The sequence below is a fragment of the Embiotoca jacksoni genome, unplaced genomic scaffold, assembly GCF_022577435.1.
Source record: "Embiotoca jacksoni isolate LCO1_2020_lvr unplaced genomic scaffold, fEmbJac1.0.p SCAF_36, whole genome shotgun sequence".
NCBI classification, from domain to species: Eukaryota; Metazoa; Chordata; class Actinopteri; family Embiotocidae; genus Embiotoca; species Embiotoca jacksoni.
In genome coordinates this window covers 3,744,041-3,762,881 of record NW_027185388.1, presented here as the reverse complement: position 1 = coordinate 3,762,881, position 18,841 = coordinate 3,744,041, and the positions used below count along the sequence as shown (strand labels likewise).

The window sequence follows — 18,841 nt, the reverse complement described above, 5'->3', positions numbered from 1 at the left end:
CTCAACACATTTTACTGCATTCATTTTAGCTCTTCTGTTCATAAACGGGTAAATACATCTAAATACGTCTAAACTGACTGATTATTATTATTACTGGTATCTCACGATGTTTTTGCAGGGCGCTCTTTGACCGAGTGATCCACCTGAGCGTTTCCGTGAAGAAGATCAAGTTCTTCTTCAAGCGCTACCTGGAGTACGAGAAGAAGCACGGCACGCCGCAGAGCATCCAATCAGTCAAAGAGAAGGCCGTGGAGTTCGTGGAGGCGAAAGGAACCGAGGCCGCCAACTAAAGACCGAACAGTCACACACACCTTGTTGTACAACCCGATGCTCCAACAGGCACTGCCTCAAAATGTCTTTACTGAGCTTGTAAATAAGGTTGTATTTTTTTTACTGTCGTGGACTCTTGAACCTGAAAGTCTCGCAAAATAACACCAACAAACCTTTTGTAAAGTGGGTTGTAATCATCTCAAAAAGTTAAATAGCGGTTTGTTTTTAACATTTAATCAACTTGCATTTTTAACCTTTTTGTATGATAATGAGCTACGAAGAGACTAATTAATGTCATGATTATTAAGCTTTCCTGCATTTTTATTTTTTTTCTTAACAGATTTATAAAAAGGTCCCTTGAGAAGTTTCTTATTAAATTAACTTGCTGATATTTTCAATAAATCCAACACCGTCACAATACATTACATGACGCTTTATTTAAAATACAAAATAACAATATATATAGGGAGACGTTTACATACAATACACAGGCAAGACTAGTTTTCTATCAGTCTCTTTAAAAGGAGAAGGGCCGGGGACACAATCGGTAACTACTTAAATCGTCATGGTTGTCGTCCAGCTGGTCTTCAGCTGCTGGTTTTCCTTCCAGCTGCTGCAGCGTCTCACCTACGTTGGCAGTATTGAAGATGCATGTGTGGCACGGGGTTATAAGGTGACTGGACATGGTTTGTGCTGGCTGTATTGGTAACACCCCTGAGATAATAGAGGTATCAATACTGATCCTATAGTTTGATGTCCTGCTCGATGCCTGCAGTGTTTGTCTCTGGCAGTGCTGCTCTACTCGTCCGGTGACGGTGGCGATGAGATCCGTCTCTAATGCGGCTCCTTTTCCTGTCTTTTTTGTTTTTTTGGGGGTGAATAGTGCAACATGGAAGTAGAACTAGGAGCATTTTTATTTTTTAGGAAAAGATCCTATTCAACCACCCTCTCTCCGACTGATCTGACCAAATCATGTTGGTGTTATCAATATCATAATTCCCACTATATCGCTCAAACGTCAGCAGCAACGCGGCCATTTAGCATCAACATTTCCTGTGAGATGTCTCAAAGATGGCCACTGTTCATCATCTCTAGTGTATTTAATGTGTGTGTTTCCTGTAAGAGGGAGTCCGGCGGCTTCTTCCCCGGCTCTCTCACACCTCCTCCGGGTCCATGGGACCCTCGGCCCCCTGGGGAGCGTCTGTGTGGAGCCGGAGGATGGGTTTGTTACACATGGGGCACACGCTGCGGATCTCCAGCCACTTCAGCAGGCACCTGACGGGATTAAAACAGCAACCGTTGAAATAGTAGTGAGTTACAAGAGTCTGGATATTTTTATTATTATGATAGTTTCATTAATAGGAAGAAAACTATCATTAATTGTAAGGTTAGTTTAACATCTCGGAGGTGCCTTTAGAAATTTCTAGAAAAAAGTGTCACAATCAAGACTCCTTGGTAAGTTAAATTTATAAAACTGATTAATTAAATTGAATATAGAAAAGTAAAAAAATAAAAGTTTGGCACCTACTCGTGGTGTAAAACTGGATTAGAAATACTTCAACAGTTATTTAACCCCAGTTGAGTTGTTTTATACACTTCAATGCTGTTTAACAGAAAATGTTGAATGAAAACATGCAATCCTCTACAGAGAAGAGCGACCACTGACTTGGCTCTAAAACACTTAATATTTTATTTATTGAGCATAAAAACAACATGTAAGTTTGTCATTTAAAGCCTTATACTTCTCTCTTTTAAAATTGTATTATGAACACTCACTTCTTGTGAAATGCGTGTGAGCACGGACAAACTCCCAGTTCATCTCGGGTTCTGAATTCTTCCAGACACACCGCACAGGTTTGCTGCAAGAAGGAAAACAACAGCCTGGTTACTTCATGGGACTTCTATTCAATCAGTCATTTCACTGCCATTTGTAGACAAGTTACTGGTTAATCACTTTAACTTTAAAGCACAAGTGTGTCACTAGAATCAACTCCACTTCTAATTCTTGATATTTAAAAGTTTAGTTGAATATCAGAGATTCAAACTGCGGTACACTTTACTTTTGAACTTTGAGCTGCTGACTGTCAGGGCTCCTCTCATACAGGCCAGTCTTACATTTCCAGTTTTAGTTAAACTGTTTGTTTAAAGTTTGCTTAAAACAACAGCGAACCTGAAGGTGTGTGCATTTGTGGCTTTGCAGGTTTAAACACCTGTTGAATTAGACCGTTGATTATCTTGTGATTAACTCAGAGAGGGTTTTTGGCCTCCATGTCAGTGGATCTCTGCGAATCAATGACTTGAATTACTTACTGAGTGAATGTTTATCTGCACGTTCAGTGTCAGACTGACACAATACTAGTGCTTTGAAATGGGGCTTTTATGCTAACTTTGTTTCCAAGCAACAAGCATTGAATTTAAAACCAAAATAACCTCTATGTCTTGGTTTGAAAAAACAAAACAAAAAGCACTAAGGAAAAATCTGTCTTACAAATCAGAAGAAACAGAGAGATCTTATTTCATAATGCATTTTGAATGAGTGCAGTTATTCTTGGAGTCCTGCATTGTGCAGGCACTCTCGCACTGACATTTCTCTTCAAAACATATTTCCAGGACGTCTCCACCCAGAGTATGTGCTGAATGATAATCACATCTGAGAGGAGAAATTGATTGAGTTAACCAGGCGAACCCTCCCTGCTCATCATGGATAATCTGAGCTGGCGCAGAAAACACTGTGGCTAACACGAAAATGTGTGCAGCTGTTATTGTCCAACATGTGACGTGTGCAAGTTTTTTCAGAAAGAAGGACTTACTCCGAGAAGGCTCAGCTTCTTGCTCGCTCCCTTCAGCACCACCTACAGCGGGGGGGAGGGAGGAGGAGAGGGAGAAGGAGGAGGAGGAGGAGGAGGAGGAGGAGGAGGAGGAGATAAGCACGGGATCATGTGGGATCACACCATTTCAGAAAAGCTGCAGTGTGAAAAAAACACTGCAGGTGACTTAAAGGCACGCGAGAGCCGGTGTGCTCATTAGTTTTGTTAAAAAAATTTAAAAAAAAAAAACCATCATTATGAAGAGAGCAAATAAAAGAGCTGCAGCTGGAGTTCAACCTTCCCCGAGGCTGAAAACATCACCGGCTGTCACAGCCTGCTACCTGTTCACCACACGGGCTCTCCGCACACCTGAATTCACATGTTCAAATCAGTGTGTAGGAACTGACGTGGATGCAGCCGAGGTCATCTGTAAAGGGTGGTGTCACGTTTCACAGTTGTCGATAACAGTGTGATACGCTGTCGTATTTATAACGTGGCTCAGAAGCCGGTTCTACACGTTCACCGTACCTCGTTGTAGCTGAACTGCTCCCGCGTTCCTTGTTGTTTCAACCTAGCAGAGACACACAGAGAACAACGGTTCAGTCTGGATAGATGTGACCTGGGGTCATGAGATGAATCCAAATCCTGCCAGACGTTGTTATTATACGGCAGACCGGTGTTGTTTTTTGTTTTTTTACAGTTTTTGCCTCAGTAATGAAGTTGCAACCGAAATTTCTGAACTCACGATGCTCCTAATGCAAAGAAGTAAATCTAAAGTGCACCTACAGCTAATAGCCCAATGAAATAGAAAAGGCGGACCTCCGTTGAACAACGGGCATATCGGCTTTTCAAACGAGTTTAAACTTGGGATGCTCATCGAGTTTCAATAATCTAAACTGAACTGTGATCAAATAAGAAGGCTGACTTTTCTTGAACTAAATAAAGAAGCTTCCTCATAAAGCTGTTTACGAATGTCAGCTGAGAACTAACTGCTGTTGTGAAGTGTTGGTCCCTACTGTCATGAATTAGTTTTTATCCATGACCCATTCAAATGGCTCTGTGACCCCTTTTTTGGGTTGCGAACCTCCAGTTGGGAACCAACGCTGTATGCTGTATAAATACATAAAGTTTTTTTTCTTTTTTTTATGAAGTTTTATCGAGCACCATTTTACTTTTCAGGTATTAGGCAACTTGGACAACAAGCAATGCAATGCGGACACATCATCACCTCGTGAAACTGAGAAGGTCAACATATTAGCATCGGCTATTTATGCATCAGACAGACAGAGAGCATCATTGGCTTTTATTTGAGGTGAATGTTTGTTAAATGTAAGTCCAATATTCACGATCCTTGCAGCTCTGTTTGCTCACTTAAGAATTTCTGTGATCATATACAGTAAAATATGTTTGTTTTAACATGGGGAAATACAAGCACAAATTTGAGTTTTTTTCTATTCTAACAATTATAAACTGTATGCTTGAACTTCGACTGCCCCGCAGGGCAAATGTGCATCATGATTGCTTATTACCAAGGTAGTTGTGAATTCATTTGAACCTGCTGTGTCGCGCTGTGTTGCAACGCTCGTTCAAACTGCTGAAAAATAATCTCCAAATGCCGGACTGTCGGTTTTCCTCCTGGACCTGCTCCACCTACCTGAACAGGTAGCAGCAGAAGAGGAGGCTGAGCATGAAGACGAAGAGGCCGATGCCCAGCACAATGACATACACATTGAGCGGGAGGTGGTAGATTTCAGACGTCATGCTGCAGTAGTGTTCAGAGCGCTGAGAACCCAAACCACACAGACATCCTGCCAAGAAGACAAAGTGCAAATAGATGACATATTTAGTGTGAATTTGTACCTTGTAGGGGTAAAAGGTCCAACATGTTAGCTTGAGTTAAGAAATCTTAAAACTTCCTAATTTCTTATGTGGTTTATATTTTTCTTAAAGGAGGTAACTGCCGTTCTGTAAGGAAAATATAAAGTCTATTTTCTATAAAGACATTTTAAATTTGTTTACAGCTGCCTTCTCTTCAAGCTGCATTTTATTCCTCAAAATAGAGAGCTGCTGAAAAGAGCAATATCCAGTCTTGCATCATTGTTTACTTTCCCATTATAGATCTACAGTATGCTGTTATTACCGCTGGCGGCTCGGTTCTGAATTAGCACCGTAAACAATGGATTGTGTGTCTTGTGTAGACGGCGGTTCAGAAAGAAACTCATTTTCCTTTGTGAGCAAAAAGTGAAGCCCAATTATTGTTTGCAAACTGTAAACTTTGTGTTTTGAATATACAGTGAAGAGAAAGATGAGTCATTGCGAAGAAGGAGATTGTTGATCATTGACTCCAGTGATTATGTGTACCAATGGCGAAAAGCGAGGCGCGCCACCTGGTGGTGTCTGCAATACATTATTATTATGTTTTGGTCATCACCACCTTACTATCTCGGAGCCAGAAGTGACCATATTTGGGCGCGCAGGGGGGCGGAGCGAGCGGTCGAGCCTGTCAATCAAACAGACGCCCCCAAAAACAGATTTTTGAGGCCTAAAATCTAATTTATTATGGGTTGATTTTCAGTCGGACTGCCAGTAAACTAATAAGGAATAATCTTACAAGGACATCATAATGAAAAAAAGGCTTTTTGGAGCCAACCCCTAGTGGCCTTCGGTGGTATTGCAGCTAAAGGCACTTTAGACTCATGCTATGTCCACTTTTAAATAGTTTGTGGTTGATTGATTTTGGTGAATGGAATGAGTGGAATTCATAATTAGCTCCAAGGTCTAAAAAACAGTCGGGAGGAAAGCGACAAGCCTGGGCAAACTTTTTTTCAATGCTGAAGAGGAGTCAGAGTCGGCAGTTGAGCTTCTAAGTGGGACTTTTTTCATGCAACAGATGGAAATCTATTCTTTGATTATGAAACAGTAGCCTTCCCTTGCTGTTATTTATTATTTCCGGTGCCACTCGGCCCATGTTATTTTATTGAAAACAAAAAAACGGTTGGTGTTTGTGGGAAGTGGTACTCGGTTTATTGGTACGTGGTCTGAAAGGTTTGGTAACCTTTAAACTAAAACCACCAGGCTGTGAGTGTCTGGGCACCTGCAGATCAAACTCATATGTGGCAGTATAAAATATTTAGTGCGGACTTTAATGCAATAACCGGTCGGATGCGAGTGTGTCCAGGGAGATGCGACCGGCTCTGTGGTGGCAACCGAGGCTCTCGTAGGACTGTGCGTTAATTGGCTGTGAACAAGACAAACATGAAGGACAGACGCCACTTCCACAACACCACCATCTGTCCCACAGACTCTATAGAGATAGAGTCAGTGTGTGTGTGTGACAGCACTGGGGGATGGAAGGCTACGACTGTGTGGTGTCTGTGTGGTACGATAGAGCGGCGGGGGCGGGGGTGGGGGCGGGGGTTGGGTGGGGGTGGGTGCGTATTAAACAGATGCACTCTGGGGACGTGGACCATTTGGTAAAACAATAGCAGAGGAAGCCCCACTTCCACAAGGCACATGTGTTCCTATTAATTTGCAGCGAGGATGCTCCTTGCCAGCCTCCCAGTGACCATGTGTCTCTGTTTAGGGTGAGTGAATGGGTACAGCTTGCACACTGTGGGGGGTATAGGGCTGGATAATTTGACATGGCTGGGGCTTGGGAGGGATTTACAAGAGGGGAGGAGGGGAGGAGGGGTTGATAGTGGAGGGAAGAGCTATTCTAATAAAATGAGACACAATTATAAATCACTCAAAAGAAACACGACTATAAAATGGAATAAATTGGGAGAGTAAAACATTTTTTAAATGCAGCCGTCATAGCTGTGAAACAAACACGTCCTTGAATGCAGCTTACTTGAAGAGCCCTCACCTCACTCTCCACAACACTGACGGAGGCCTCCACTCTGAGCTGTTTGCCATTTCACAAGCACATCCATTACGTGGATCCCGTTAGTAACTGAGTTTATGAAGTAAGTACATGTGCCTCCACCTCTCGTGTATTTGGAAGACGGCAGAGAAAGCCTCTCACTTACCGTTACACCATTGGAATGGTTGCATGAAATTTGACTCCCAAAGGCAGCAGCAGTAAACTCGGGCCCGTCAGGAGAAGGCTGGAGACGAGCCAAACTCGTGGGCTGGAGCTTTCGGACACTGAAATCTGTTGTGGAGCCTGGATTCAGTCCCCCCCCTAGAGCTGGACTCGCTCTTTCGTTGGGTTGTGTTAGCTCCTGCAAAATACAACCATCAAGATTTTCAGATTTGTTCAGATTCCACAAATCCTCAGGAGGTGTGGTTTTGTTGGCTCAGCAGTCAGTGCTGCCCAGCGTTCCCCAAATCTGGATTAAGCACTCCGTGTTAAGATTGGGAGATTTGAGACTGGGTTTTTTTGGACCAGGACTGGAGATCTCATGTGCTCCTGGATCCCAGTGAGAATGATGTCATCACAGAGGGGAGAGAAGAAGAGACAAAGACATCTTGTTGAAAGGATTGTTTTTCAGATGCCTCACACCATGTGCAATTCAGGAGTTGTTATTGTAAAACGTTGAATCTCACTCGATCGCAATGTCGTAAACAACAAAGGCTGCTCGGTAACAGGAAATACTTACATTTCCAGCTGATAAAGGGCCTCTTTGACTTCACTTTGCGTCTGCAGTGTCGTCCCTTCACCAATATCAATGACATCCAGCGTTCAGGATGACAGTCCTCGCCCAATGAAGGTAATTATCTGACATTAATCTGTGCTTTGTCTTCCTCCTAAAGCTGCTTTTTTTAACAGAGGATTTTCACAAGTCTCATCCCCCTCTCGTCTCCTCTTGTCTCCTCCTCCAGTCCTCTGATCTTGCTCTTCCTCCTCAGTGCAGAAGGCGAAGATGTGCTTCCCTCAAAGCCCAAACAAAGTGAGGACAGCTCCATGCAGACACCAACAGTCCTCTCTGGCTGGGGTTGGTGTCTTGCTGGTGAGTGTATGTTTGTGTGTCAGTCAGTGCATGTGTGTGCATGTGTGTGCATGTGTGTGTGCTCGGGGGGGAGATCCTGCTCTCCCTCTAACCATCTGCTGCTTCAATTGAGAAAAAAAAAAATCAAGAGACAAAAGGCTGTGTGTGTGCACGAGTGTGTCTGCGTGTGTCGCATTCAGGCTCTCGCACCTCCAGCTGGCTTTGTCATGGCAGGCTTCCCCGCTTCCTCCTTCAGTCCATAATGGTGCTCAGAGAGCGAGCCTGCAGTTTGCCTTCCCCTTCCTCCCCTCGCTCTCGCACTGCTCTGCCTTGGGTTTGTAAACAGATCTGTGCTCATGTGACCAGCCGTTTTGCCTCGCAACTCTCCTCTCCCTCAGCCCTCCCTCGCTGCCTCCGTCCTCCAATCTGTAGGCAGAAGGAAGGCAGAATGAGCCAGACACCGACGAATAGGGCGCCTGCAAGCATGCTGAGCTGCGTGTGTCTGTGTGCGCACACCCCTGTGCATGTGTATGTGAGAGGGAGGCGACAGAGACACTTGCAGCAAAGTCAAGGGAGGCCCCGGTCAGTAGCATGCGCATGGTGAAGTCCTGACAACCAAAACAAAGCCGTTTGTGTGAAGTGGAGGTCAGAAAAAGAAGTATGACGCAACGTCACTCCAGCTCCTTTCCACACACATACGCAGATATTTAGAGCTACAGCAGAATAGTTTTTATTGTTCAATAGATAAATATCATGTTATTCTCTTGCAGTTTAAATGACAACCTTGAAGAACAGGGATCTTTGCATATGAAATCATATGAAGTGGGAGACACAGAGAGAAAAATCAGAAGCCTGGACAAAGACGCTGCCTTGCACGTCCACCCCCACAGCAGCGGGGGAGAGGACAGCTGCTGCCGGGCTGCTGGGCGCGCGGTGGGACGGTCAAGGGGAGTGCTGCTCCGCTAATCCCCAGGGGATGGGCTTCAATGGGATACATGCCATTTTCATTCAACCCCCCCCCCCCCCTGCTCCAGTAATGACATTACTCCCGAGTACTGAGGAACAGCTGGATCGACTGCACAGATGCGTTCGGGCCTTTATACACTGCGAGCATTGTTGGGTGTTTGCAGGTTTAAGAATAAAACGCGCGTGTTGTTGTTGTTGTTGTTGTTGTTGTTGTTGTTGGCATGTGAAGGGTGGTGACGGTGGTGAAAGCACGCTCTCTTGTGAAATACACCAGACTATTCTGCATGCGAACACGTTTCCAAAACTCTTAATTACATTCATGTATAATATACTGAAAGAGCTTCTTCTTTTTTTTCACACTTAGAATAAAATTCCTCCGTGTTTGTGTGAAGCTTTGAGGAGAAAGTGACTGACAGAAGTAGACATCGAGCAAGAAAACGAGCGATGCAAATGTTGACCTTGTTTACTTGGTGACATGTAAATTGTTTTGGCTGCCACAAGCTTTTGTTTTTGCATAAATCATGAGCTGGCCTGATTGTAAATACACCAACATTGTGGGGTTATCTACGCAGCGCAGAGAAGCTCCGAGATTTCTTTTTGCCCTGCAGCGTTTAAGTTCGCTATCAACACCAAACAACTGGGAGCATCAGATGCAGCCAGGCCATCACGGCAAAAACGTCTGAGTCTGTTGAACCGAGCAAGATTGTCTTCTACTGCTTATGAGTGGAGCTTATTCATTTGTAAGAGAGAGGTTGCTTTATTTTCTTCTTTAAAAAGAGTGCAGCTTCTTCCTTTCCTCCAATGACCGAGTCATGCTGCTCTGGGAATATTTGTGACTGCCCTGCACTTGACAGCAATCCAAACATTCATTAGTGTTGGTGTCAATGAGAACTCTCCACTGTGCTCTAATAACACTTTACTATCAGCCTGATACAGCAGAGCAGCAGAAGAGTCCGGCTTCAACAATAATTCATGTTTAACAAATAAAAAGAAGGTTTTTCACTCCACGCAGCACCAGACATCTTCTGAGCCTGAAATATGTTGACAGTCTTTGTTTGTTTTTAATATTCAAGTATTGTACATATCTATGAGCTACCATAAGTCAAACTACATATTGCACTCTTTATATCACGCACATTAAAATCAAACTAAAACTTAAACTAGGTCAGAATGCAGTGATATACTTCTGATGCACTTTTACTATTTCTAAAGGAAAGTAAAGTTGTCTCTGGAACAAAATGATTCCTACAACTCAAACACGGTGGCTTTTCTTTTTGTCTTTGAAGTCTTCAGACCTTGCTGTAATACACTGCCCATTCCTTTTTCTGCACTTCAGGGGTGTGTGCCTTCACACACCCGTTCGCTGCTCCGTTGATGTTTCCATTCAGTTTGCCATTGTTTTCCTCCTCTGTTTGTTCCTTTCTCAGAGCCAGAGCCGGCTTACAGGTGTGCCAGTTCCACAACACTTTGTTCATGTCGTCCTGGGCCCTGATACCCAGGAGCTTCTCTTCATCGCTCTCTCTGCGGTCTTCGTCCTCGTCGTCGCTCCCGTCCCTGCCGGAGCGTCGGTGGTGGAGGGTCCGCATCTCTCCGCTGATGTTCTCAAAGTACTGGTGGATGCAAACCTTGGCGAAGCTCTTGGCGTGCTCCTTGCAGGTATCGTCGAACAGCTTGCGCTCGATGTCGATGTAGTGAGACCAGTACTTGGTTTTGAGGAAGGCGGCCTGGGTGAAGCAGGGTCGAATGGCTCGGATCATGAAGGCGGTGAAGGTCATCATGAGCAAAAACATCCATCCGCACGCCTGTGAAACGTAGACAGTGTTAGATTTATTAATGTAGACAAAATACAGCAAGTGTGAAGGGAATTCTAGTCTGGGAGGGAGATACAAGGCAAAGACAGCTGTTGAGGAATAAAGGTAGGAAAAAAAAGACCTTCTGATGAAGTTAAAATGGTGAAAAGACAACCAGGGCTGCAAACAGGATTTTAGAGGTACTCAGGTCACACAAGGTCACCCCCCTAGCCCCCCCCATGAGAAAACTCTGACCAGACACCGAAGTCACAAATTCATTTTACTTAATTGGATTATTCACATTTATTTAGTTTAGTTTAGTTAAATATATTTTCCATCTAACAATACTGGAATCAGCCGATGACACATCCACCATGTGCATGCTTTTAAGTAGAGATTGTAAACTGAGGACATACAGCAGTGCCCTCATACAGGAAAACTACATGTGTTACCAATAACACTAATAACTGTTTTCCATCCAGCTCTCCCAGTAACCCATGGCAACAAACCAGCATGAAAAATACCAAAACTGTGGAATTCTGACATTATTCATTTGACCATTTTCCGCAACAGCTGTTCTGTCTTTCCTATTGTGTCAAAGTTGCCATGGTTACCAAGCGAGGCCTCTTTACCCCCAAAAATGGGGCTACTGAGAGCTGCTTCTATTCACAGACCTACATGGGGTTTGAGACGTTGTGTGTCTCACCTGTTTCTGTCAGAAAGTTGTCTATAGATCAGTTTACCTGTGATATACACTTGATGTACCGCGACGCTGCCACTCTTAATTCCTGATGCTCAAACAGGTCTTTGCAAGGAATCCTGGCCAGCAGTCTTATCTTCTCCGTCTCCGGCATCCCTCTGAGGAGACTGTAATTCCCAAACCTGTCGACATCCAGGTCGATGCTGAAGGCACAGAGGAAGCTCTTCCCGTCCATGAGAGTGACAGACACCCACACTGCAGGAGCTATCAGGGACCTCTGAGTGATCGAACAAAACATGTAGCGCAGGATTGTTGGATCCTTCAATCGCCCCCCCGTGGGTCTCTTCCACTCCTCGGCCAGCACCGACACATTATTGTTCAATACGAAACCTAACAGAAAGAACCATATAGGAGGGATGATGAGCAGTCCGATCCCGTAGGTGTAGTTGTACTCGGGCATGCAGGGGCAGCTGAACTCGAAGGCAGAGTACATCTGGGCACTGGCCAGCGCCATGATGCCACAGATCCCGTTCATAAAGGACTCCTGGTTGGACTGGAGGAACTGGAACATCATACGAAACTTATCCATCTTGTGAGATTTGGTGGATCTTTAGTTCTGATGCAGTTAAATCTGTGAAAAGAAGTAGATGAGGAAGTTTCAAATAAATCAAAGACAAAAAGGTGGAACAGCATCCTGATTCTTGCAGCAATGCAATAAAGGCTTTTATAAACATAAGTATAACAGGTTTATCAACGATTAATAAATGATGACTAAGGTTTTGTATACATTAGTTATTACAAGATATTATTAAGACCAACTCTGGACTGCCAGATTGTGAAATATCTACGTGGTTGTTGAGCTGTTGAGTCATTAAATCATTGACAGGGTTTCATAAGGAGTAATAAATCCTCAGTTGTTTGTGTTAATAAACCATCAAGTTTGTAATAAATGCATTTGGTTGAGATGCTCTGTGGTCATTTTCCAGAGGATCAGAAGTTCAGCTCAGTTTTTACAACTCTGTCCTCTAAAATGCATTACTATTTAGAGCTATTACTGTTTCATAAAGCATTTGAAAACAGTTTATTAACCCCTAATAAGGCTTTTATAAAACATTTTAGAAAAAGGTAGCTCATTATAGTGACTTCTTTTCTAACACAGCTAACGTGCAGACTGAGGTTTCATCACTTTTATAGATAAATCATTTTAAAATCTGGAAGTAACATCACACACTTACCTTTTTACTTGAGAGGATGAACAAAAGAAAAGGAGAAAAAAATAGTCACATGTTAATAATGTCTGTAGTAAATAACTTGCAGTTCTTTAAAGCAAACATTGTCGCTCTGACCGACTGAAAGGTTCTTCTTCAACTATCTGCTGAGGTTCAACGCCGACCACATCGTCCGTCATCATGCCCCTCCCTCTGAAGGCCACTAGGTTCAGTGTGTAGCTACAAAAGATTCTCTTTCAAGTCACACTTTCTCAAAGTTAAACCTGTTACGGGGCACAGAAAACATTTATCTTTCCACATTAACGTGTTTATTTCTAAATGAAGGTAAGTATAATACTTGTTGTAGCTGGTGTTGATTCCAGGGACCTGAACCTCGAGGCTGCAGCGGTGTTCAAGTGTTGCTACAACAATCGAGACATGCAAAAATGCTCTCAAACCACTCAAATATATGCGGCTTTGGCTGGAAAATTTGGTTGTTGTCCAAGAGGTAGAGTGATTCTCTTTCCACTTGCTAAATAAGAACCAAATCGATCTCGGGACGACAGCTTATCACATGCAAAATGGGGCTATTTTTAAAATAGGGATTAGTTGGTTTATTGCACGTCGCCCTTTGAACACACCTGGACCCACTGAATGGAACCAAGCTTGACAAACCAGTTAGAAGCCCATAAGAGGATAAAAGGCTCCTATTCACAGACACAAACCGCTTTCTACACACAGTTGTTGTTTGAACAAAAGTATGCGGCCTCATACTTTATCTTTGCTCGTGTGACATAGTTTTGGTTCACATCTGACTGTTTTTGAAGATGCAGTTGAAATTACAGGAAGTCGGTGCTGTCTTTTTTTTTTCTTCTGTGTATTGCACAGGAAAATGTCACAGCAGAGCACATGGGCAGGGTGTGCAGGAAATAAGCTACGAAAGACAGCGTACATCTAAAATAGGAAGAGATCACAGAACCTGTGAAAGGTTGCTCTCTGGTTTCCTCTTCTGTACCTACTGAAACGTGCCGGAACATTTCTGAGATACTCATTGATTTCGGTGCGTATTCTTCCCTTTCTCCTTTAATGTCATGTGCAGTGAATTGTGGTCTTTAATATTTGATGTAACAGCAGAACAAGTTAAGAGAATTCTTCCACTTTGTTGAGGAAGTCACCTTCGTTGTCTGTGGTTTTGCATCATTGTAATATTTATCAGCAGGGAACATGTTTTATAAAATATCTTTTGAAGTCAACTGTTTAATTTGTTCACAGACAGTTTTGATGATGCAAGAAACTCTTCTGCGAGTGTTCATAGTGGCTCTGGGTCTCCTCCTGGGTCCGAGGGACGACCCCGGGGTCGAGCAGTGGGATGATGCCGTCACACAGGCTGTGCAAGAGCATGAAGAAAGAGAGGAAGAGAAACTGGACCAGGAAATGGCACCTGTCAGCAACGAAATGACAAATACTGACAATAAAGGGCCTCAAGATGACATAAAAAACATTTCCAGGGAGCAAAATCAGTCTGATCATCGTGTCATCGAACAAGAAAGACTGCCAGACTTAGATGTGACTGTCACCAACGAGGATTTAGAGGCAGACAGTGATGATGACAAACTGCCGGGGGGACATTTCACAGCTAAACTGGATCCAAGTCTGCCACAGAAACATGACAGTGATCCCGAGACTACCCCGAAGACTCACTCACAAATCACTCCGGAGCAGCAGGGAGAGGACGACCACACTGACGGCGTTTTCAGAGATCCAGGTAAACCTCCGGGACGACACGATGAGCCTGAGCAGAAGGAAGCGTTCAGCTCCAAAGAACAAGAACCACCTCTCTCACACGGCCACACCGAGACATCCGAAAACGAGACTTCAGAGGAGGCAGCAGCAGAGTGGGAGAGGGATTACCTCTGGTACATTTGGAACATTTTCTCCGCAATTTCCACGATCCGATTCTTTCTGAAATACCTGAGGAGAAATTCCCCAATGACACAAGTAAGCCGGGCCGTCCTGCTGACTGTTGCAGGAGCACCGCTGCCGGACGTCGACACACTGCAGCATTTTTACACTAAATGTGTTGAAGTCTCATCAGAGAAGAAGTGGAGGGAGGAATTTCTGGAAGGATTTGTAAACGACCTACTAGACGCCATGAAGGCCGTCTGCGATAAACGTGGCGGGATGGTGATTGAGGACTTTCAGATGGTGAACGGGTGTGACATCATCGTCCCTTTTACTCCACCAGAGCAGTACAGTCTTGAGTTTCTGCTCAGTAACCACCAGACAAGTGACCTTTTGTCAAATATGCAGATTGGTGGTCAAATAAAACTGGCGGAAAATATCCCAAATGGCTGCGCCTGCCAGTCCTCTGATGCAGACGACATGGTTTGCCTGCTGCATTGTGAGAGCGAGACGATAAAGATAGCGGACGGTTGTGATGGCCTTCTTTGCTTGAAGGGGACATCCTTCCTGTCCAAATCACAGGTCACCAGATGGTTTCAGAGCACCGTCAAACACGCGTGGGCCATGATTTCACACAAGTACGAGTTCGAGCTCAACAGTCGCTACGTCGACGCTCCCAGCGCTCTGGTCATTCGCTTCAGATCTGGGAAGAAAATTAACTTCAGTTTGAACCCTGTAGTTAAATTCAACACCGATGCCCATTTCATCATCAAACCTTGGTCCTCGAACGAGTCGGACAGTTTCTGGACTCTCTCCCTGAGTCTCTACGTAGACCGTCTCTTGGACTGTCTCTCGAAACGCCTGCCTGAAAACTCTTGCCACATTCAGACTCTTGAAATCGCATGCTTCCTCCACAAGAGACAGACAACGTTGACAGGAAGTAGTGCCCTGAAGGAGTTTCATTACAAAACTGCACTAATGCATCTGCTTCTCAGCAAAGACCCGTCACAGTGGAAACCAGACAATGTGGCTGACAGGCTACGAGACCTGCTGGCTTTTATTGAGAGAAGCCTCGAGACAAAGCTGCTGAACCACGTTCTCATCGGGAACCCCTCCGTTGAGGTTATTGAACTGCCTGCCCGGTTCACCAAAGCGAAGCCCGTGAATCTCTTCCATCCCCTTGTGGTGCACAACTGTATCTACATAAATGCTGTCAAACACTTTCAGGAAGTTCTTCAAAACGCACACACACTCATTCATGACTACGTTGCCAAACGTGCTGACAGCAGCAACTGTTCCATCCGAGTTCCTTAAAAGACGGTTGAGATGTTGGGAAAGAAATGACACCGCAAGCATTCATGAAATACTGGCATATTGTGCAATAAGAAGAGTTCAAGAAATAAAGATATTCATTTATTTTAAAAAATCTGAGCATTTTAAATCTTTTCATCATGTGGGCCAATCGTTCAGGAAGCGCTCCACCACGCGGTCTGATGTTTGAGTGTTAGAGGATTTCATTTGGAGGGTCGACTTCCACATATCCATCGCGTCGCTCACGTCAACTTCCCACGATGGGCTGGAGATGATGCTCTTTGAGCCTGCAGTAAACAGACCATGTTAAAAGTTAACGTGTACCGTTTAGTACACCTTAACTTTGTTCAACTGTAAGACAAGTTTTATGCTTTAAAAAAAAGTTCAGTGTCAGATTTAGGAGGATCTTTTGGCAGAAATGGAATAATCATATTAGTGTGTAATGACATGAAACAAAACAGGCTCTAGTGAGGGCATTTCATGGACATTGTAGATTTGCGTGCATGGTCAGAACAGGAAGGTGAAGGCAGAGGAGTTCAGTTGATTGCAATCTGCAACTTGATGCCACTAAAACTTGCACATGGCTCCTTTAAAATGCTACAAGATTGTCTGATCGTCAAAGGGAGCGCTCAAGATTTTCATCAGTACAGGTTGTACAAAACAAAATGCCTTTGTAAGCTGCTGTGCTAAGCTGGAGAATCACGTGTAAAGCTTCTTGCATTTCATATAGACATGTTTTACAGTGACTTCTCCTTCGAATAAAGTGTAAACAAAGGTTGAAGCTTACCCTTTGACTCTGCTGCTGACGGACAAGTTGATTCACAACAGCTGCACACCGAGTTGGAACCGTAGACCTCCTTCCACCTAAACCATGAATCAGACCTTGACACACTCGTTTTGAACATTAAGCACAAAAATGCAACACAAACGCTTCAACGCAAACTCACTTTTTGGTGGTTGGATCATAATTGCAAGCTTTTGAACTCGGAGTTGGAGTTTGTGGCCCCAGAGAGATGTCACAGTGCATGTAGAGTAGCTGAAACACAGCATTTCAGGGGTTAATATGCATTTTCTATTTTGACAACATATAAACGCAACACCGTTATTACCTGTGTCGAGGTGTTGGAAACTTTGTCCTGAAAAAGTAAGGCGCCCACACAGAAATTCTGGACCGTCTTTGAGGTGCCAGGGACAAACTTTGACAGCGGCATCACCTTGCTGTCAATCATGCAGCTGCAGTAAAAGACAATACACACATGTCTACCCCACCAACCAAGAAGTAAAGCCCATCTTAATTCTGACAGCTGGACATATTACCCCTGGTTGTCTATGATTGTGTATTTAGGATGCGAGTTGAAGTCCTGGGAGGCAGTCATGAAGCACTTGTTGATGTACAGCCTTTTTCGAGAGACAGCAGCACCGTCAGGTCTGCTGGCCTTGAAGTACATCGGCTCTCCCAAGGTGTAGGTTTTGGTGCCAGTGATGTCCTTCCCCGATGCTTCAGTAGGGTGAGAAGTCATTGGAGATTTTTTTTATATTCTATAATATTTTGTGCTTGGATATCGTACATTTTAATCACTCGTTCAAGTGTTTAAGACAGACAGCTGCTGTAGAAATTAAAATGTGAACTGAAAACTTGTCTCCGACTTCAAATCAATAATAAAATTCAACACTCCAGTTTGCGAGGCTGAACACACCTTGTTCTTGTCCCACAAACTTTGTCAAGGTTTTGTTTTCTCATCATATCCAGAACCCTTAAAGTGATTCAATGAAACTAATGTGCATTATTTAACTAGTTTTTTTTTTTACCCAATTTATACCCCCTCAGTCATTCAAACTGTTTTGTCCACATTTTAATCTGCCATTTATCACCATGTTTAATTGACTTCAAGGATTTTTCCTCCAATATTTGTTGCATTTTATAGACACTTATAGTTTAGCAATCTCTGCAACTTAAAGACATTTCTTAGGGCATTTAAGTCCTAAGTTTGGCCTCAGAGGTCTTGTGCCAGAGGCTGTGTGCTGAAAACATGTCAACAGCCGTGGTTGGAAAAGTGCTGTCATGGTGACAGAAGTGGAATCCTGTGTTGAAAGACCTACCATGCTGCTGGGTGAGGGTGAAATGGCGTCTTGGTTGGAGTGCTATGAAAACTGTTCCTCCCTTTACGATGGGAAAGTAGCCAACTTTGTAAGAGTGAAATAACCTGCAACAGTCAAGGGAAAATAACTGTTAGCAGACAAGTTAGATTCAACATGAAACATGGCAGGTGATTCAAATAAAATAAAAAAATAATAATATATATATACACACACACACACATAAGGTCTTACCTGGGAAATTTACACTGCAGAGTAATGTCAAATGGCATTTCCCTTAAAACTGGACTGGTTGGTTTAAAGTGGAGCCCGATGGTGATGACCAAAAAATGTGGATTACTCTGCAACACAAACATTTCTGTGTGGGTTGTGATTTGGCAGAAAGGTGTAAAAATAATTTAGCAAAAATTAAGTTTACTTCCCCAACCTGTTTCTTGAAGCCACAGTCCTTTTTCAGAGGGTACAGAAGGTAGTAATGTCCTTTGTTCTCATGATTAACAGGACAAGTACCTAGTTTCAAATATCTGAATGCATCCAGAGACTTAAAGAGCTCTCTCCTGACTCTGACATACATGCTGTCCACATGGCAGAGGAGTTCAACCAAGTTTTGACTGTTTGTTGGTGTTTCAGGAATAGAAATTGGAGGATGAAGTAACATTTCCTTGACCCAATTGGGAAGCGGTCTGGCACCCTTCGATGGCTTGAAAACCTCCGTCTGCTCACCGTAAGTTGAAGCTAAGACATACTCAGGAAACTTCTTTGGTTCAGGTCCTGAAAGTCGAATATCTGATGAACTCTTCCAGAGTTTGGGTTCGGGTGCAGGAGCTTCTGTTGTTTCATCACCTAACACTGTCACCAT

General features: G+C 43.7%; 5 protein-coding genes across 7 annotated transcripts in view; 2 read left to right on the top strand and 3 right to left on the bottom strand.

Moving 5' to 3' along the window:
• pdcd11 (programmed cell death 11) overlaps nt 1–692 on the top strand; it is a 12,611-nt gene extending 11,919 nt beyond the window's left edge. The window contains 1 exon segment of the mRNA XM_069165801.1: nt 119–692. Within this exon segment, the coding sequence (XP_069021902.1) occupies nt 119–290 (172 nt within the window). The 3' untranslated portion in view covers nt 291–692.
• On the bottom strand, nt 689–8,360 carry LOC138208110 (RING finger protein 122). 2 transcript variants are annotated; one of them, XM_069165804.1, is made up of 7 exons: nt 7,679–8,360; nt 7,106–7,488; nt 4,732–4,885; nt 3,606–3,648; nt 3,081–3,122; nt 2,047–2,129; nt 689–1,545 (listed from the first exon to the last, which is right to left on the bottom strand). In XM_069165804.1, the coding sequence occupies exons 2-7, from the start codon at nt 7,128–7,130 to the stop codon at nt 1,425–1,427; spliced, it is 468 nt and encodes a 155-aa protein (XP_069021905.1). In that variant the 5' UTR covers nt 7,131–7,488; nt 7,679–8,360; the 3' UTR covers nt 689–1,424. The 2 variants fall into 2 exon arrangements, with proteins under 2 accessions (XP_069021905.1, XP_069021906.1); XM_069165805.1 differs by having other exon boundaries at nt 7,106–7,300.
• LOC138208109 (inositol 1,4,5-trisphosphate receptor-interacting protein) lies at nt 7,942–16,510 on the top strand. Of its 2 annotated transcripts, none has more exons than XR_011179070.1 (3): nt 7,942–8,029; nt 10,402–10,630; nt 11,568–11,687. XR_011179070.1 is itself a non-coding variant. In XM_069165802.1 (3 exons), exon 3 carries the CDS (start codon nt 13,954–13,956, stop codon nt 15,886–15,888), a length of 1,935 nt encoding a protein of 644 aa, XP_069021903.1. In that variant the 5' UTR covers nt 10,561–10,630; nt 13,561–13,732; nt 13,945–13,953; the 3' UTR covers nt 15,889–16,510. The 2 variants fall into 2 exon arrangements, 1 of the variants encoding a protein (XP_069021903.1); XM_069165802.1 differs by lacking the exons at nt 7,942–8,029; nt 11,568–11,687 and adding exons at nt 13,561–13,732; nt 13,945–16,510 and having other exon boundaries at nt 10,561–10,630.
• On the bottom strand, nt 10,250–12,725 carry calhm1b (calcium homeostasis modulator 1b). The gene is made up of 3 exons (XM_069165806.1): nt 12,700–12,725; nt 11,508–12,095; nt 10,250–10,776 (listed from the first exon to the last, which is right to left on the bottom strand). Exons 2-3 carry the CDS (start codon nt 12,051–12,053, stop codon nt 10,264–10,266), a joined length of 1,059 nt encoding a protein of 352 aa, XP_069021907.1. The 5' UTR covers nt 12,054–12,095; nt 12,700–12,725; the 3' UTR covers nt 10,250–10,263.
• Nucleotides 15,992–18,841, bottom strand: zp3c (zona pellucida glycoprotein 3c). Its single transcript, XM_069165837.1, has 8 exons — nt 18,410–18,841; nt 18,217–18,323; nt 17,986–18,089; nt 17,203–17,383; nt 16,995–17,118; nt 16,833–16,921; nt 16,673–16,749; nt 15,992–16,172 (listed from the first exon to the last, which is right to left on the bottom strand). The coding sequence occupies exons 1-8, from the start codon at nt 18,839–18,841 to the stop codon at nt 16,024–16,026; spliced, it is 1,263 nt and encodes a 420-aa protein (XP_069021938.1). The 3' UTR covers nt 15,992–16,023.